At 32.6% G+C, this 16,827-nt stretch overlaps 7 protein-coding genes across 7 annotated transcripts; 4 read left to right on the forward strand and 3 right to left on the reverse strand.

Moving 5' to 3' along the window:
• On the forward strand, positions 1–1,835 carry LOC128397527 (uncharacterized). The gene is made up of 2 exons (XM_053358265.1): positions 1–137; positions 295–1,835. The coding sequence occupies exon 2, from the start codon at positions 491–493 to the stop codon at positions 1,574–1,576; it is 1,086 nt and encodes a 361-aa protein (XP_053214240.1). The 5' UTR covers positions 1–137; positions 295–490; the 3' UTR covers positions 1,577–1,835.
• Positions 1,836–2,221: 386 nt separating this feature from the next.
• LOC128397526 (beta-centractin-like) lies at positions 2,222–4,087 on the reverse strand. Its single transcript, XM_053358264.1, has 6 exons — positions 3,678–4,087; positions 3,378–3,524; positions 3,182–3,296; positions 3,003–3,095; positions 2,662–2,918; positions 2,222–2,529 (listed from the first exon to the last, which is right to left on the reverse strand). Exons 1-6 carry the CDS (start codon positions 4,006–4,008, stop codon positions 2,324–2,326), a joined length of 1,149 nt encoding a protein of 382 aa, XP_053214239.1. The 5' UTR covers positions 4,009–4,087; the 3' UTR covers positions 2,222–2,323.
• A 129-nt stretch (positions 4,088–4,216) lies between these two features.
• Positions 4,217–5,336, forward strand: LOC128397531 (DNA excision repair protein ERCC-1-like). Its single transcript, XM_053358271.1, has one exon. It carries the CDS (start codon positions 4,481–4,483, stop codon positions 5,213–5,215), a length of 735 nt encoding a protein of 244 aa, XP_053214246.1. The 5' UTR covers positions 4,217–4,480; the 3' UTR covers positions 5,216–5,336.
• On the reverse strand, positions 5,320–6,490 carry LOC128397532 (60S ribosomal protein L28-like). The gene is made up of 3 exons (XM_053358272.1): positions 6,334–6,490; positions 5,691–6,079; positions 5,320–5,554 (listed from the first exon to the last, which is right to left on the reverse strand). Exons 2-3 carry the CDS (start codon positions 6,045–6,047, stop codon positions 5,465–5,467), a joined length of 447 nt encoding a protein of 148 aa, XP_053214247.1. The 5' UTR covers positions 6,048–6,079; positions 6,334–6,490; the 3' UTR covers positions 5,320–5,464.
• Positions 6,491–6,904: 414 nt separating this feature from the next.
• Positions 6,905–10,772, forward strand: LOC128397520 (aryl hydrocarbon receptor nuclear translocator homolog). The gene is given in 9 exon segments (XM_053358253.1): positions 6,905–6,912; positions 7,549–7,840; positions 8,151–8,217; positions 8,220–8,360; positions 8,501–9,019; positions 9,100–9,250; positions 9,430–9,886; positions 9,982–10,081; positions 10,169–10,772. Coding segments are annotated over 8 exon segments (1,944 nt in total). The 5' UTR covers positions 6,905–6,912; positions 7,549–7,561; the 3' UTR covers positions 10,399–10,772.
• Positions 10,729–12,518, reverse strand: LOC128397522 (general transcription factor 3C polypeptide 5-like). Its single transcript, XM_053358255.1, has 2 exons — positions 12,062–12,518; positions 10,729–11,985 (listed from the first exon to the last, which is right to left on the reverse strand). The coding sequence occupies exons 1-2, from the start codon at positions 12,408–12,410 to the stop codon at positions 10,895–10,897; spliced, it is 1,440 nt and encodes a 479-aa protein (XP_053214230.1). The 5' UTR covers positions 12,411–12,518; the 3' UTR covers positions 10,729–10,894.
• Positions 12,519–12,653: 135 nt separating this feature from the next.
• Positions 12,654–14,975, forward strand: LOC128397521 (transmembrane protein 184B-like). Its single transcript, XM_053358254.1, has one exon. It carries the CDS (start codon positions 12,897–12,899, stop codon positions 14,424–14,426), a length of 1,530 nt encoding a protein of 509 aa, XP_053214229.1. The 5' UTR covers positions 12,654–12,896; the 3' UTR covers positions 14,427–14,975.
• The last annotated feature ends 1,852 nt before the right edge of the window (positions 14,976–16,827 follow it).

Here is a 16,827-nt window from a genome sequence, read left to right on the forward strand (position 1 = left end):
AAATATTGATTCAAGTTGATGCCGGAAATTTAATCAACAATATAAGTTCAATATCGACCAGGTTAAAAATCACCAAGTTTTAATTGTCGACAAAAAATGTGATAATTTTGATCAATTGTCATCAACTCATCTCAATGGTAAGGGTTGTAAATGGTTGAGTAATTAAATGTTTTTCCGTTGATTTAATTGTCAAAATTGGTATTGATTTGATGACGATGATTACATGACAGCTCGTGGCAGCCTAGTGGTTGATTGTCAACATTTTGGTTAATTTTTTTTTCATATTTCATTCAGATTCCAGTTTCCTGGTTTATGGTTGATTAACATTGAAATGATTGCCTTGATTGTTTCTCTTATTTTTGATTGTTCAAACCTCATCATTTCTTGGTGGAGATGATACAATAATCATCAGTTGATCTTAATCTCGATTAGTGGCAACAACTACTGGAGATTTAATTTTCAATCTAATTTGTGATCTGCAGTTAACAATATGGAATCAATTTCCAATGGGAAAAGTGTATCAAACTTATTCCAATTTCTAGTGGTTGTGGAGATCATTTTATTCAATCCAGTTAATTGTGGGAATCAATCGTTATCGACAACACCATTATCGATTTTATCATCACCTCTGCCAATACCATCATCGACTTTACCAATTACAACTTTATCCTCTTCGCAATTAACGAAACTCAACGATAAATCTTATGTTATTCCAGTGAGATTAAAGTTATCCAAAGAGTTTAATTCAACGAAATCGCTATTGGCCTCAGGCTCTTCGTCATCTTTAAATCTCCCAATCGAGTCCAAATCGAATCTTTTCCGTTGGTTTCCCTTTAATCGTCTTTATAAACGCCAAGGTAGACAGACAAATGTACAAATCGCTGTGACCGTAACATTGGCCATTACAGCGGCTTTAAGTGCGATTATTTTGGCCTTGCTAATCGCTCTCTTGATTAGCATTGGAAGCCTTGGATATGCGGTTAAAAAGTGTTCCTTTGGTTTTGGTAAATATCTTTTTAAATTGTTCGGTTCAGTCGATCAGCATAGTCACAAGTTTATCCATATAATACATTTGATAATCAGAATTCTGAATGAAGTTTCCGGACGACAACATCATCAAACTGATTTCCTATTCCATTTGCTTCATATCGTTCGTGAAGTTGGAATCGAGAGACAAAATCAACGTCTCCTAGCAAGTAATGAGATTAATGTAAACGACAACGGTCCACCTCAACTAAATGGTCCACCACCGAATCATCATCACGATTTATCGGGATATCCTGGTTTCTCAGATTCACCGAGAAGTTTTATCGAGCGATCGGTTCGTCCACCTTTTGAACATGGTCCTATTCCTAAAGGTTATGGTTTTCCTCGAACCTTTGACCATTCAAATCGTGATGAAGATACACCTTTGAGCTACAGCAATAAATCAAGTGAATATGAAATGTCCAGGAATCAGAATTCTCATCCAAATCTTCAATACCAGAGTCCATATTATAATAATATCGAAACGTCAAGACAAGATTCCTCGTCGGCTTATGATTCAGATCAACATCCGAATCATAAATATAATTAACTGGAAGATATTTTCTCCTGGTTGACCAATCATCTCCTTTGGTTAAATCTTTAGCTAAAAGCTATAGAATTACAATTTAATTTATATGTTTGATATACATGAAAAAGATTTAATTTATTCACTCCAATTGGTTTATTTCCTTTGATTACTACGAATGTGTTTGTGTTAAGTTAATCGTATAAACAATCAGTCTGAAATTGTGTTTGTAAAAATGAGAAAATGATTAATAAATTATGTTAAATAATCAAAAAGCAAGACAGTTAATTGTAACTTAATATGAATGGTTGTTGTTGTTTTTGTACCAGAAATTGTTCATTACAAAATTACAACGTCAATTTGGAATCAACTTTGGTTAACCGTGAAAAAAGCAAAAAGTTAATTAATTTTTAGTTCATTACAGAAGGAGATTGATTTTTTTGTTAACTGATTGAGATGATTAGAGATGAACACTAATCGTGTTCAAAGAGTATTTATATTTATAAGCTTTTCTGTCGTTTTAAGATTAGTAAACATAAAGGGGAATTTTTTTGTGTTGGTTTTGATTGTTACGACTTATTAACGAGAAAATTATCGTTACAATTAGCATGTATATGAGGTCTTTTTCATGAATCTTGGTGTTTTCATGATAGTCAACGGGCATTTGACTTGTGTTTTTTTCCGCTTGTTCTTAGGTATAAATAGTTTTATTATAATTAAATAGTACCTTGAAGTTGTATGGAGTTTGTATAATTTTATATATAACAATAACTAAAAGGTTTTCCGATGAATCGCTCTGTGACCTGCTTCATCGTACTCTTTTCTTGAGACCCACATACGCTTAAAAGTGTCCAAACTTGCAAGAATCGATCCTCCGATCCAGGTTGAGAATAATCGTTCACTAGAAGCACTGATTCTTATTTTCAATTCTTTGGGTGTTATCTTCCGAAGCTCGTTCAACAAACGGTCACCAAAACCTAATCGATAAATGGACAAGTGAATGAGAAAAGAAAATAACGATTAAAGAAAAATTCACTCAAGAGTCAAGATTGTGAAGCAAAAAAAATCCAATTGTATCCAGGTGATTAGTTTACTGTTAGGTTAATTACCTTTGATTAAAGTGCTTCCTCCACTGAGAACAATATTCTGATAGAAAACTTTCCTTAGATCCATGTCAGATTTTTGTATACTATAAGCCAGAACATCATGAACACCTTCAAATTCACAGCCAATGATATCAGGTTTAAATAGAATCTCTGGAGCTCGAACTCTTGGACCAGCTCCTATTTCAACGTGATTACCATCAGGAAGGGTATATAAGATTTTCTCTAATTCATTGTTTGTTGCAGAGAGATCATCAAGTGCCCTGTGGAATTGGTTCAAAGATTAAATATAGAAAGAGAAATTAATGTTTGTGGTAATCAATTTAAATTAAGATCAAAAATTTCACCTTTGAGGGTTACTGGTGATATAGCAAATTTTTTCCTTTATATTTTTTACCACTTCAAACTCAGCGGTGGTATTGAAAATAAGACCCTCCTTTCTGTGAAATAATTAGAATGTGATTAGAGTGAAATAAATTAGAAAAATTGAAACAAAGCGATTGATCAGAATTTTTGACTCATTTACCTTAATAGAAGCTTCAAGTATCTGGTTACATCTCTACCAGCGATATCAGACCTAACTATTGACATGGGAAGGGCGAAACCTTCGTAAATAGGCACGGCATGAGTTACACCATCGCCTGTAATGGGGAAAGAGATGGAATAGATTTTAGATTGTTTGCAATATTATTGAGCTTAAAATTTGTGGAACTACAGTTTACCAGAGTCTAGAACAACACCAGTGGTTCGACCAGTGGCATATAAACTGAGGACGGCTTGGATAGATATAAAGAGAGCGGGTACATTGAATGTTTCGAAGAAAATTTCTGCAGCTCGTTCACGATTTCTCCTTGGATTTAAAGGAGCCTCTGTAGAAAGAATATAATTGAATAGAAGAAAAATGATAAAATCAATAAATTGTAGATGAGCTTGAACCTCTAATTTGGTTGAAAAGAAAATAGAAAATAGAAAATAGAAGAGATTTTTGGAAATGTCAAATAAAATCTAAGAGAAAATCTAACCAGTGAGTAGCACGGGATGTTCCTCAGGGAATGTTTGTAGTTGTTCTTTGGCATAAATATAGCTCCAAATTTTCTCCATCTCATTCCAATCGGTGACAATACCATGTTCCATGGGATATTTAATTGTTAAAAGTCCACGATGCTCTTCAGCTTTTTTACCAATAAAATTATCCAACTGAAGAGCTCCGGCCATTACCCGAAGGTGTTTTGGTTTACCAATCATGTTGGCAAAAATACATTTTGGAACTTGATCACCGGCAAAACCTGCCTTGATAACACCTGAACCATTATCAATAACAATAGGTTGATTAGCAATCACATCTAAATCCATTGTTAAAAAAAGATTTAATTTTATAAAACCCTAATGTTAAACAAAAATTAAATCTAATTGACAATCAAATAACAAAAACCAAAAACTTAATCAGCTGCATAGAAAAAACGTTCACCTGACGAACAATAGATGGCGACAGTTTACATTTTTAGCGCGAAAATTCGGTAATTCAATAAATGAGAATTTTTTTCAACCTTTTGTTTGATGAAAATGTTGACATTTTTAATTGTTTCTCTTAATTGTTGCTATTAATTATCTTAATAGTTTTTGTATCTTTAAAGGAGAATTTGATTGTCTTTTCTTACCTAATTCGCTGAGTAACTAAATTCAATTGTTTGGATTGTTTTTAGAATATGAATGAGAATCGATTTTGTATTTGAATTTTTTTTCTATTCACTTTTTTTCTTAGATATTCTTTTTTCTTTTCTTCTTCAATTGTGAGTGATAATTTTAATTTTAATTGTTTATTATCATGTCAACTGGTAATCCTATTCCTGGTACTTCAACTGGTACCAATCAATCAACAGCTACTGCTACTAGTGGAAATGTAACATCTTCGTCTGGTGTTACCTCAATCCCTTTAGCACCGAATGTTGTTCAAGTTAATCCAAAATTGAAAAATAATCCAATTCTAACTGGAATTAAGAACGTCCGGTGGATTTTTAATGATATTGTTCCAGATTTTGTTCTTGGTCAAACAACGTGTGCTCTTTACTTGACCTTAAGACATCATACTCAATATCCTAATTATATTTACGATCGGATGCAACAAGTTGGTAAATCATATCAATTACAAGTGTTACTTGTTCTGGTTGATGTTATGGATCCAAATGCTTTATTGAAAGAACTCGCTAAAGTATCAATTATGGCGGATTTTACTTTAATTTGCTGTTGGTCAGTTGAAGAAGCTTCAAGAATAGTTGAACAGTATAAAATGTTTGAGAAAAAATCGCCCGCTGTTATCATGGAGAAACAATTAGCTAATATCAATGGAACAGAGGATAAACATAAGTGTATCATGGAGGCTCTTTCAAGTATCAAATCGATTAACAAAACTGATTCATTAACATTAATCTCACATTTTGAATCACTCGAGAGAATAGTTAAATCGGATGGTGAAACTTTGGGCCTTTGTCCCGGTTTAGGTCCACAAAAGGCGGAGAAATTGTACCAAGCGTTTCATAAACCGTTCCTAAGAAACGATTGAATAACCAATTAGTTTTTCTATTGTTAAAATCGTTCTATTAACGTTATTTTTTCACCACAAAGATTTGATTAGAAACCGAGAATCAAAGGATAAAGATTGAGAAATTTCATCAAATTTTAAATTTAATTTGTATCTGTTTGGTTGACGCGATAATTTTCGTTTAAATGATTTGGGGGGAAAAAAGCGAACTTTGTAATGATTATATATCAATTTAATGACCGAGTAGGTTACACAAAAGTGGATCATAGTTTATTCGGCTTTCTTGGCTCGCTTGTTTCTCTTTTTGTGAATTCGAGGTTGCTGGCTTCGAAGAAGAGCACTAGCTTTACGAAGAACAGACTAAATAGTAGAAAAGAAAAGAAAAGATAAGAAGAAAAAGGGAAAAAAAGAGAAATTGATTAGAATCGATTGGAGGAAAATGGTTCGTTCTTTCTTCGAGAAAGGAAATCGAGAGATTGAACAATCAAATACATACCATCTTAAGATCGGTCCGGTAGAAATTTTTATTGACGAATTTCTTGATGCTACGATAAACTCGTCTATTGTCTTTTAAAAGTGGGACTCGTTGAAGGGATTTTTTGGGCATCATTTGGTATTTTCGCTTACGGTAAACTAGAACAACACCTTTACCCTTTGGGTGAGATGTGACAGACAAGCTTTTCCTTTGAATACTTCCATGCCATCGGAGAGATTGTACACCCTTAGGGTTAAGGGGATCCTTGGAAAATGGAACTTTGATTCCTTTTTGTTTGTAAATATGACAATTATGGTTCTTGGTGAAAAGCCAAAGAAGATCTCGACTAACATTGATTCCAGTGTTACTTCCAGCCATTGTGAAATTTAATTTAGAAGTTTATTTGAAACCTGTTGATAAAAGGGAAAATATAAAATATAAAACAAGAACAAAAAACAAATCAATCAATCAATTAACCAAAAAAAAAAGATAATATCAATAAACAAAAATGAAACAAGTAAAAAAAGGAAACAGTAAACATCAAATTATTTTAAAAGACAATTCATTTGAAAATAAACAAATTAATCGCCCTTTAAACACTTGGCTATTACTAATTGAACGCTAATAATTAAGGAAAAACGTATTAAAATCAATAAAAACTTACCTAACAAGATGAAACAATTAAATTAATCACTAGAAGTGGATGTAGTTTTCCTGACCAATTTACTTTTTAACAAAAATCCAAAGCAAACGGAAACTGAAGCTCAGATTTCCGGTTACAGAAAAAGCTCTGAGAATAGCGCGAAACTCATTCTACATCGGCTATTTTCAGAGCATCGAACAAAAAATTTTTCTGTAAACAAAAAATTCTTTTTCCACTTGTCAACATAAATTGTAATTAGACTTTAAAATTAATTCTTTTAATTAATTTAATTCTATTTAGATACAACATTAATTTCTTTTTTTTTTAAAAATTATCAAGTGATTATTAATTACGATCGAATTTCTTTTATTACAAATTAAATTACCATTTCTATTGGATGGAATCAAACAATTAAAGGTAACTTGTCAATAGATTTTTATTTTTTTCTTCTTGTTCTTAATAGTGAAATTTATGTTCTCTATTAATTGTTGTTCTCAATGATTCTAACGTTTTCGGTTAATTTTGAAGTTTTAGTGTTTAAATTAATTTTGTTTGTGTTAACTTGATTTGGTTAATTGTTTTTGTAATTGTATCTTTAAGGTAATAATTTGATATAAAAAAAGCGCCTCAACATTGTGTTGTATTGTTTTTCTTGGGTTTTGAGTTTGCCCAATAGGAGAAGCCTTTTAATGATGATTTCTTGTTTGATAGAATAGAGAATGTAAAAGATAATTTAGATTAGATTTACATTGATCATTGGTTCATCGATAATTAATCGTTATACTTTTCTTTTTATCTCTTTTCATCTTGTTTCTGGTAGAATTTGGATTCTGGAGATCGATCCCTTGTAACGGTGCCTTCTACTTTCAGTGTGTATTCATTTCCAACGTTCATCATTATTATTTCATAATCTTCACATATCTTCATCTCTTCAGTTAATTTAATTTGTTCTCCCATCGATTTAAAATGAATTTCAATTTTAAATCTTCATGAAAATTCATTTAACGAGATTAATTTGTCAAATAAATTGACAAGTCATAATATCAGTTATCATAATTAGATAAAATTCTCGATAGTTTTTTTTTCTCTCTGTCTATTTTTTTCTCTCTCTCTCTCTCTCTCTCTCCTTCTTTGTCTCATCATTGTATTTAGATCATCAAAACTTCAACTTTAATCTTCTTCTTATCATCTTTATCTAATCTCCATCATTTTATTCTCAACGATTTAAAAAAAAAGTTCTTCACTCATTATGGAAAATGAACAAGCTCCTGATAAGGAGAGATTCGCTCGTGAGAATCACAGTGAAATTGAACGTCGCCGTCGAAACAAGATGACCGCTTATATCACCGAATTATCTGACATGGTACCAACATGTAGTACATTAGCAAGAAAACCCGATAAATTGACCATCCTTCGAATGGCCGTGAATCACATGAAATCATTACGAGGTACCGGTAACACAAGTAACGATGGAACCTACAAACCTTCATTCCTCACTGACCAGGAACTTAAACATCTCATTTTAGAGGTAAAATCTTTTTCCACAATTGATTTTTTTTCTATTCTTTATTCCAACCATACTGATAATTCATATAAATTAATTTATCCAAGGCTATTTAATCATCGAAAAACAAAAGCATAACAAGTAGTAATTTAAATCATTTCTATGTACTGATAACCAAATGAGCACAATCATGTTGAAGGCCAATGTTTTAATTTTATTTCCTCTTTGTTTCATCTTCTTTTGTTTTTGTTTTAATTATCTCTCTTTGAGTTTTAATTACCAGTTTTATTAATTATCATTTAATATAATCGTTTTTTTTACATTTAATTTACAGGCTGCTGATGGTTTCTTATTTGTTGTCTCTTGTGATACTGGAAGGATTATCTATGTTTCTGATTCGGTTGCCCGGTTTTAAATCAATCACAATCAGATTTTTTCAATTCTTGTATATATGATGTTGTTCACCCTGAAGATCGGGAAAAAGTTCAAGAACAACTGTCAACCTCAGAGTCACCCAATTCAGCAAGAATTTTGGACTTGAAGAGTGAGTTTTATTCCTATTCTAATACCGGATTTATTTTCTTTTTGCTGTTTTTTTTATTAATCAACAATCATTTAAATTATATTAGCAATTAACTTCGTTCTTGTGATTGATTTATATTTACCTTTCTTGTTGATATTTAGCTGGAACTGTTAAAAAAGATGGAAGTCAAAATATGTCTCGAATGTCAATGGGATCTAGACGTGCATTCATTTGTCGCATGAAAATCGGTAATGTTCAACCTGATGCCTTATCTCCAGGTCATATACATCGTATACGCCAAAGAAATAGTTTAGGCCCATCAACGGATGGTAATGCTTATACTGTGGTTCATTGCACTGGTTATATTAAGAATTGGCCTCCCGCTGGAGTTCCGGTTGAAAGAGGATTAGATGGTGAGGATGGTCATCATGGTTCACATTCCTGTTTGGTTGCGATTGGTCGTCTTCAGGTGACCAGTACACCCGATACAAATGATCTAATGGGATCAAATTCTAATGCTGAATTTATAACTCGTCACAGTATGGATGGTAAATTCACTTTTGTTGATCAAAGAGTTGGAATTGTTCTCGGTTATCAACCTCAAGAACTTCTTGGTAAATCGTGTTTTGAGTTCTTCCATCCAGAAGATCAGAACCACATGAAAGAATCTTTTGAACAAGGTAAATATCTCTTTCTTTCTGTTCATTTTTCCCTAATTTAATTTCTCTAACAATTGTCTCTCTTTCTCTCTCCTTTTTAGTTCTTAAGCTCAAAGGACACACTATGTCAGCTATGTATCGATTTCGAGCAAAAAATTGCGATTGGATTTGGTTTCGAACGTCAAGTTTTGCTTTCATTAATCCTTACACTTCGGAGGTCGAATATATTGTTTGTACCAATGCTTTAGTGAAGTAAGTGATTAAACATTAGGAGTTTTTTTTTCACCACTTAATCAACTAAAATCGTAACTGAGTCACAATTGATTATTTGGTGGAAAGTGAATTCTTTTTCTACATTATCATTGGTTTGATTGTTTTCAAATCAATTTTGTTTATTCAATAATTTCTAACTAATTAATCTTATGTAATAGAAGCCTCAATCAAGGAGGTGATGTTACTACTCAAGATCATCAAAATACAACCGCTGATGGCTCAATGACACACAATTATCAAACTCATTCCATTCAAGGAAACGCTGGTTTAATTCAAACTAATCAACAGCCAAAGCCTGAAGGTTTAGACTACAGTTTACAAAGAAATGAAAATGTTTATTCATCAATGATTCCTCAAGCTCGACCTCATCTTCATGGACAAACGATGGTCAATGATAGACGATCAACTCCAACAGGCGGTCAAGTTTATTATGATCCAAACGCAAATCAATCCAACAACCAAATGAGTTATAATCCTAACAATCTATCATCAGTACCACCACCAACATCCAATCTTGTCGGCGGTCATACATTAGCACAAATGGGTAAAAGTTCTGGATCCAGAAATACTCCTTCACCGCCAATGGCTGCATGGGTACCAAGACCAATTCAAAGGGTAAAAATTTACCATTTAAATTCTTAATCTCATTTTCAATTTATAATCTAAATTATTATTATGATCTAATCCTTTTTTATTACCTCGATCAACAGTCTGATGGTTATAATCAATCATATAATCAAATTAGTCCACCATCACGAAGTCCGTCAGGACCAACATACACTCAACTTAACAGTGCTATTGGAAATCGAGGTTGGTAAACATTAAACTTTTTCTTTTTACTTCAACCATCTCATTAATTAATTATTTAAATTTACTTTTCATCAATCAACATTGTAGCTGGAATGTGGGGACAATGGCAAGGAACTGCTACTCCAGAGACTCCCGTTTCCTCTGCACCCACTGGTCAACCGACTGCCCAACCAAATCATTCCCAGAATCATGCAAATTCAAATGCTCCAGGAGCTCATCCACCTCAACAAGAATTAACTGATATGCTACAAATGCTTGGACAGACTGAACCAACATCTTTCGAAGAACTTTCCATGTTTAATTCATTCCCAGAATGAAAATAATAAATGCTAAGAAAAACAATTGAAAGATTCCAAATCTTGAGAAAATATAACCTGGATAAAGAAATCAAAAAAAAAATCTCATATCAACCATCAATTTCACTCTCTCCCTCTCTCAGCTCACACTCTAAAGGCACAAAAGGGGCAAAAACAAGATGAAAACACAACCCAACTTACAACAATCTCACCCACAATCAACATCATTACACAAACACACAATCATAATCATATTTAAACACTGACTTTATCGCAATATTTTGCTTATTTATTTATTGCTCATTCAACTATATGGTTTTAATTTAACATTCATGACAAGCTGACTTATAGTTAAGTTATAAAAAACGTTTTAATAAAAATTTTTAACAATCTCACTGTCGTTAAATCAGTTCAATTTACATGGGAAATCTTGATAACAGATTGAAGTGAATTTATTTCATTGAATTGAATCAACTGATTGCAAACACTTTTCTTTTTACACAAATGACTAGGAGACTCATGATGTATAAGAAAGATATTCATCTTCATCGGATAGACCTCGATCAGAATAATCGTCGTTATCATAATTGTCCAGAATTTCTTCATCAGGTTCAGATTCTCGGAGCATTTCATCGGTCATTGTTGATAGAATGGCTCGAATCTTATCGACCGTCCCTTCCTTACACCAGCCATCTTTGTCGTGGCAAATATCGGGTTCACATCCATCGTTTTCATGGACCAACTTTTGAACTTCTGGCACGTGAATTTCACAAAGTTGATAGTGACATTGGCGACATGAGGGTAGGACACCAGGTCGAAAGGTATACGAAGCAAGTAAAATTTGTTCATCTTCTATTCCTGACTTGGTTGGAGTTTCGGTTGAAGTTCCTGGTGGAGGTAAAAATATCGCTGGTTGGATCACTGAACCTTCACAATCTTGAGCTTTCTTAAAGGGCTCTCGTCTCAACAAGGGCATCGCATAATCGTAAATACTACGCTTGGGCATAATTTTATCTGAAGAATCTTTCTTGATATAAGCTTGTTTAACTCGATAATCGAGTGTTTGATAAATTTTACAGAATTTATTCTTCCTTGGGTCAAAACCATAACGAATCCATTGACATCGAAATGGACCATTCGGATAATAAAAGGCAACACAAGGTAGTAAATACTTTAGATCATCTCGAGTACATTTTAACTTGTAAAGAAGAGCATTTCGAGACCAGATTGGTCGTTGTTGGAATAACTTTTTCAGATCTTCAAGAACATTAATATTCGATGCATGAAGTCTTAGTTTCTCGAGCAGAACAGCATTTGGCTCAGTTGGAATCTCTTCATCCCAGTTAACTAACATTGCGAGGATCGATCTTGGTTTACGAGTTAACCCAATAATTGATTTAGCTTGATGTTCAACTGCCGTTTTATTTAAAGCATCATTTTTATGAACAGGTTCATCTTTGTAATAATATTCAGTAGGAACATCGAAACGACTTAAAATGGTTGGTAAAACCAATAAAGGAGCATCCGGATTAAAGCTTGACAGTGATGAAAATGGTGACTCAGGAATGATATCATTATAACGAGATTTATATCTTGGCTTATTTGAATCTAAGAAAAAAAAGAGAACATTAAAAGAAAAACAATTAGATAATTAACAAAGCAGCTTAATCCATAAATCACTCACCAAAGTTGATTCTTTCCATTGGTAAATATTGAAAATCAGCTAAAGCTTTGAATTTATAGGAAAAACTGATAAATCCAATAATCTTGGTCTCATAGATTTTCTTGACATTACCCTGATCATCAGTAATTGTTTTCTCGATACATTTAACCAATAAATTGTTGGTTGGCACTTTATCACCCAACATTGGATGACTGAATATATCAGGTCGAGGTGATAATTCAAGTCTCGATCCTTGTTTTTTGAAGGTTTCATTTAATTTTTCAGTTCCACCAATTGTTTCCATCATTCTGTCCAAATTTTTAACAATTCCAGGATATTCAATAGAAACTAATTCTTTAAATTGAGACATTATAACAAATTTACAAAACAATAGAAAAACAAATCACAATCAACCAAAGTAAAAAGTAATTAAAAATAACAAAACAAATTCAATGTTACAATTAACATTTAGAATCAAATTCTCCCACCAGATGTCACTCTCATCGGAAAAGAATCCCGATCATGTGTTAGATCAGATAAAATATCGGATCCCCAATGTTACTCTTTTTGTTTATGTTACAATTGTAATTGTAATTGTGTCCAAATCTTTTATGTGTCCGATTTAATAATTAAATCCTGATGATCTATTTAATTTTACTCTTAATGTTTCTCGTTAATTTATCATCTTTATCTTCCATTAATCCAATATAATCTTCCCGCTTCACTCATCCATCATATTCCATATTTTCTAATGTATTTAAGTGACTAAATATTTTTGTTTTCTTTTTTGGTTAATCTCCAAATCTTAAATAACCATTTTCTCTTGTATAAAGTGTTTATCATTTACTCCTGAAAGATGGATAAAATTGTACCTTTACCTCCTATTAATAATTATAAATTGACTGATTCTATAGGTAATTTAACACCATCAGCTGCTAGTTTGGTTAATATAAATAAAAATGGTTCAGGCCACGGGATTTTGGCTTATACTCCGATTTTCCTTCAAACTGGAACAGCTCAAACAATTGCTGGTTGTTTTGTTTGGTTAGCTCTACTTATCTCTTGTCATCAGATTTATCAACATCTTCGTATCTATACAATGCCATCAGAACAGAGATACATTGTCCGAATATTATTTATTGTACCTATTTATGGTTTTGATTGTTGGTTAAGTTTACTCTTCTTCAAGGACAATTATTATGTCTACTTTGATTCAATTCGTGATTGGTATGAAGCTTTTGTGATTTACAATTTCTTGGCTTTATGTTATGAATATCTTGGTGGTGAATGTAACATTATGTCAGAGATCAGAGGTCGACCGATCAAATCAAGTTGGTGGTATGGTACCTGTTGTTTAGCAGGTAAAACATATACCATTGGATTCCTGAGATTCTGTAAACAAGCAACACTACAATTTTGCGCCATCAAACCGATAATGTCAGTGGTTACACTGATTCTCCAATCAGTTGGAAAATATCGTGATGGCGATTGGAGTGCCGATAGTGGTTACCTTTATGTTACCCTGATCTACAATTTCAGTGTCTCTTTGGCCCTTTACAGTTTAATCTTGTTCTATCAAGCCACCAAAGATCTTCTCTCCCCCTATGATCCCATATGGAAATTTTTCACCGTTAAATCTGTAATTTTCCTCTCTTTCTGGCAAGGGGTTATTCTTGCTGTTCTCGAAAAGGCTGATCTATTACCCGAATTTTATTCTAGTGGCACTAAGGCGAGTACTGGTACCGTTTCTGCAGGTTATCAGAATTTCTTGATATGCGTTGAGATGTTTTTCGCTTCATTGGCTCTTCGTTACGCTTTCCCTTATCGAATCTATGGCGATTGTTCCGGTGATGGTAATGTGAGATCTGTAACCATGCAGAGTATTTCTAGTAGTCTGAAAGAAACCATGAATCCAAAAGATATCATGAATGATGCTATTCACAACTTTCATCCTCAGTATCAACAATATACTCAATATCATTCACCAACACCCTCAAAGTCACCCGGTGAGGAAGGAGTTGGTAGTAGCGGCAGTGGAAAAGTATCTGGAAGCCATCATAGCGGTGGAGGATCAACTAGTGGACATAATAAGGCAACTGTCGGAGAAGCTCATGATCAACGAATGGAATCTCATCAACAAAAGCAGCATAAAAGTGATCATTCAGGCGGAATAGTTAATCTTGGTGTATCAATTGAATCGGAAGATGCATTAGCCTCATCAGGATCAGCCATGGGAGGAGCTGCTACATCATCCAACAGCGCCGGTGGATCAGCATCATCTTCACAAAGTAAAAAGTCCCCCTCACCCCCATGGCCATTGCAAACAATCAGTCAAAATTACTCTGAAAAAACTACTTTGCTCAACTCAGATGATGAGTTCCAATAGAAAGTAGTTCCATTCCTGTGTATCATTTTTGTATTCTCTCTCTCTCTCTCTTTCTTTCTTTCTTTCTTTCTTTATCCTTTTATCACTTTCACCATTATCCTGATGAGATTAAAAACAAAGCGAGAGAAATGAAATTTCATCCACCGTCATCATCATCATCATCATCATCCTCACCATGTTTCAACCTTTCAAAGAATGGATCTGATTGAGCAACAAATAATCAAATCGAAAGGAAAAAAATTATTGAATCAAAAAGAAAGGATTGAAAATACTTTTCATGATTAACTCAATTGTTCTATGAATTATCGATGTGTCCCCATGAGAAAAGACAAGAGAAAACAAAACACTGTGTTGCAGCTAAACACTCAAGAGAATCTACAATTTGGTGTGACCGGTGAAAATCTCTTCCTCTTCCCGTTCAATAAGAATCTAACAAAATCCATTCTTGAAATTACCATGAATTCTTGTCTCTTGTTATTTACAATTCGTGCAAAATTAACTTAAAAATGAAAATAAAAATCTCCAAATCAAATTAAACCTAAACAAAAATATCGAGATTAATGTTTCAATTCTCTTTCAATCAACTAATTCTGATTAACGATCAGAACACTAATTTCATTTCATTTGACAGTTAACATGAAATTTTGTTTCTCCTTCTAAATTGTATTAGAAAATTAATATACTAATTAATTGAAAAACGTCAATTTGAACTCGATGTTCATTCACTAGCCAATGTCATTCATCTTGTCGATAAAATCACTCACTCTCTTTACTCACAATAACTTGATGACAAATCAATTGATCGCTGAATAAATGTTAACATGAATAAGGTTGTAAGCTTAACTAATTAATTGACTTTAAATCCTCTGATTGGTGAGAATCAATTGATTAATTTAGGTTAAAATAACACGAAACTGGCCAAGAGATGGCGATGGTTACTCGTGTATCGCAATTTAACCCAAACGGGGAAATGAAGTGAGTTCATTCAATATAAAAGTTTTTCCCCTTTAAATTTGGGTTCACGACTGTACATTTGTCCTAAATCATTTAGGTATTTCCATAGTTGACATCCAATCAAACATTTCCAAGTCTTTTCCATCACAATTTAATCATCGCTTCAAATGAACTGACTCTCGAATTTCAAAATTTCAACTAATGTTCGGAAATCGCTAATTAACCAAATGCACGAATTAAAAAATCGAAAAGGACTCAAAATGATCTTCCTGGACATCAAGCCTTCAACTTCGAGATGCATTGACCAGAACGAGCTCGAATGTAAGATCAGAAAGATATTGAATCGGTCGATTCAATTAAAGAAAATAAAAATTTCCATTAACCGATTTCAGATTAATTCTCATGATGATATTTTCTCAATATTGGATAACCATGAATGAGAACTTGAAAACTCATGGTAAACGAAATTAACAACAATTAACTTCCGAATACTCTTAATCAAAAGGTCTAACAGTTTGATTATCTTGAGAAAAACTTTTAATTGTTAACAATCAACAGAGGCAAAAAAAAGATTAACTAAAGTGAGTAAATGTATTAATACTTTAAATGGTAATTGATAAAACCAAGTGATTAACTTACGTCAATATATTAATAGTTTACAATCAGTAAACAATTTAAATGATTAATCATTTTTGCCTTCTAATTATTTCCCTTAATTACGATGACAAACACTTTTTGATTTTGGTGAATCAGTGAGAAGTAAAATTATCAATATTAATCACTCACCACAAGAGATTAACAATCAAGGAATGAAAGGAAAAAAGTTTTAACTAACCAATTGAATGAAGACAATTAATGAAGAAATGAGAAAAAAATTAATAACCTATCAACTATTAAAACAATCAACTGATTAATCTAAACACATCTAACTGAATCAACCAATTGATTGACTAACATTTCCTACCCAAAGGATAATTAAAATTGATTATGTCTACGTATTAATCTAACTATAGACATTTTTTCAAAACAAAAACAAAATGATTAAAGTTTAATTGTGATAATCATTGGCATCATTAACCATGTTTGACTCTGGTAACCATCAAAGTTTGAAATAAGCCAACCATGATTAAGATGGAGTTAATTGTTGATTGCAATTGATTTGAAAACCAATCCAAAAAAATAACACAAACAAGTCTACTGATCACAATTAATAAAACAATCAAAGCAAATAATGATAATCATCATGGTTAAACGTTGGGTTAATGATTGTAAGCATCAATTGTTGGGAAAGAAAATTAAAAATGATTGTGATTTGATTGTCATCATAATTATAATCATAGTTTTTCAACCTGATGGTTCATTGAGAAAGTAAATTGTTCAGTAATCAATAGACTTAATCTATGTTCATGTTAATCAGTCATCTTAACTTTGAGATGAATGAATAATT

Source organism: Panonychus citri, unplaced genomic scaffold, assembly GCF_014898815.1.
Source record: "Panonychus citri isolate SS breed McGregor unplaced genomic scaffold, ASM1489881v1 Contig00033, whole genome shotgun sequence".
NCBI classification, from domain to species: Eukaryota; Metazoa; Arthropoda; class Arachnida; order Trombidiformes; family Tetranychidae; genus Panonychus; species Panonychus citri.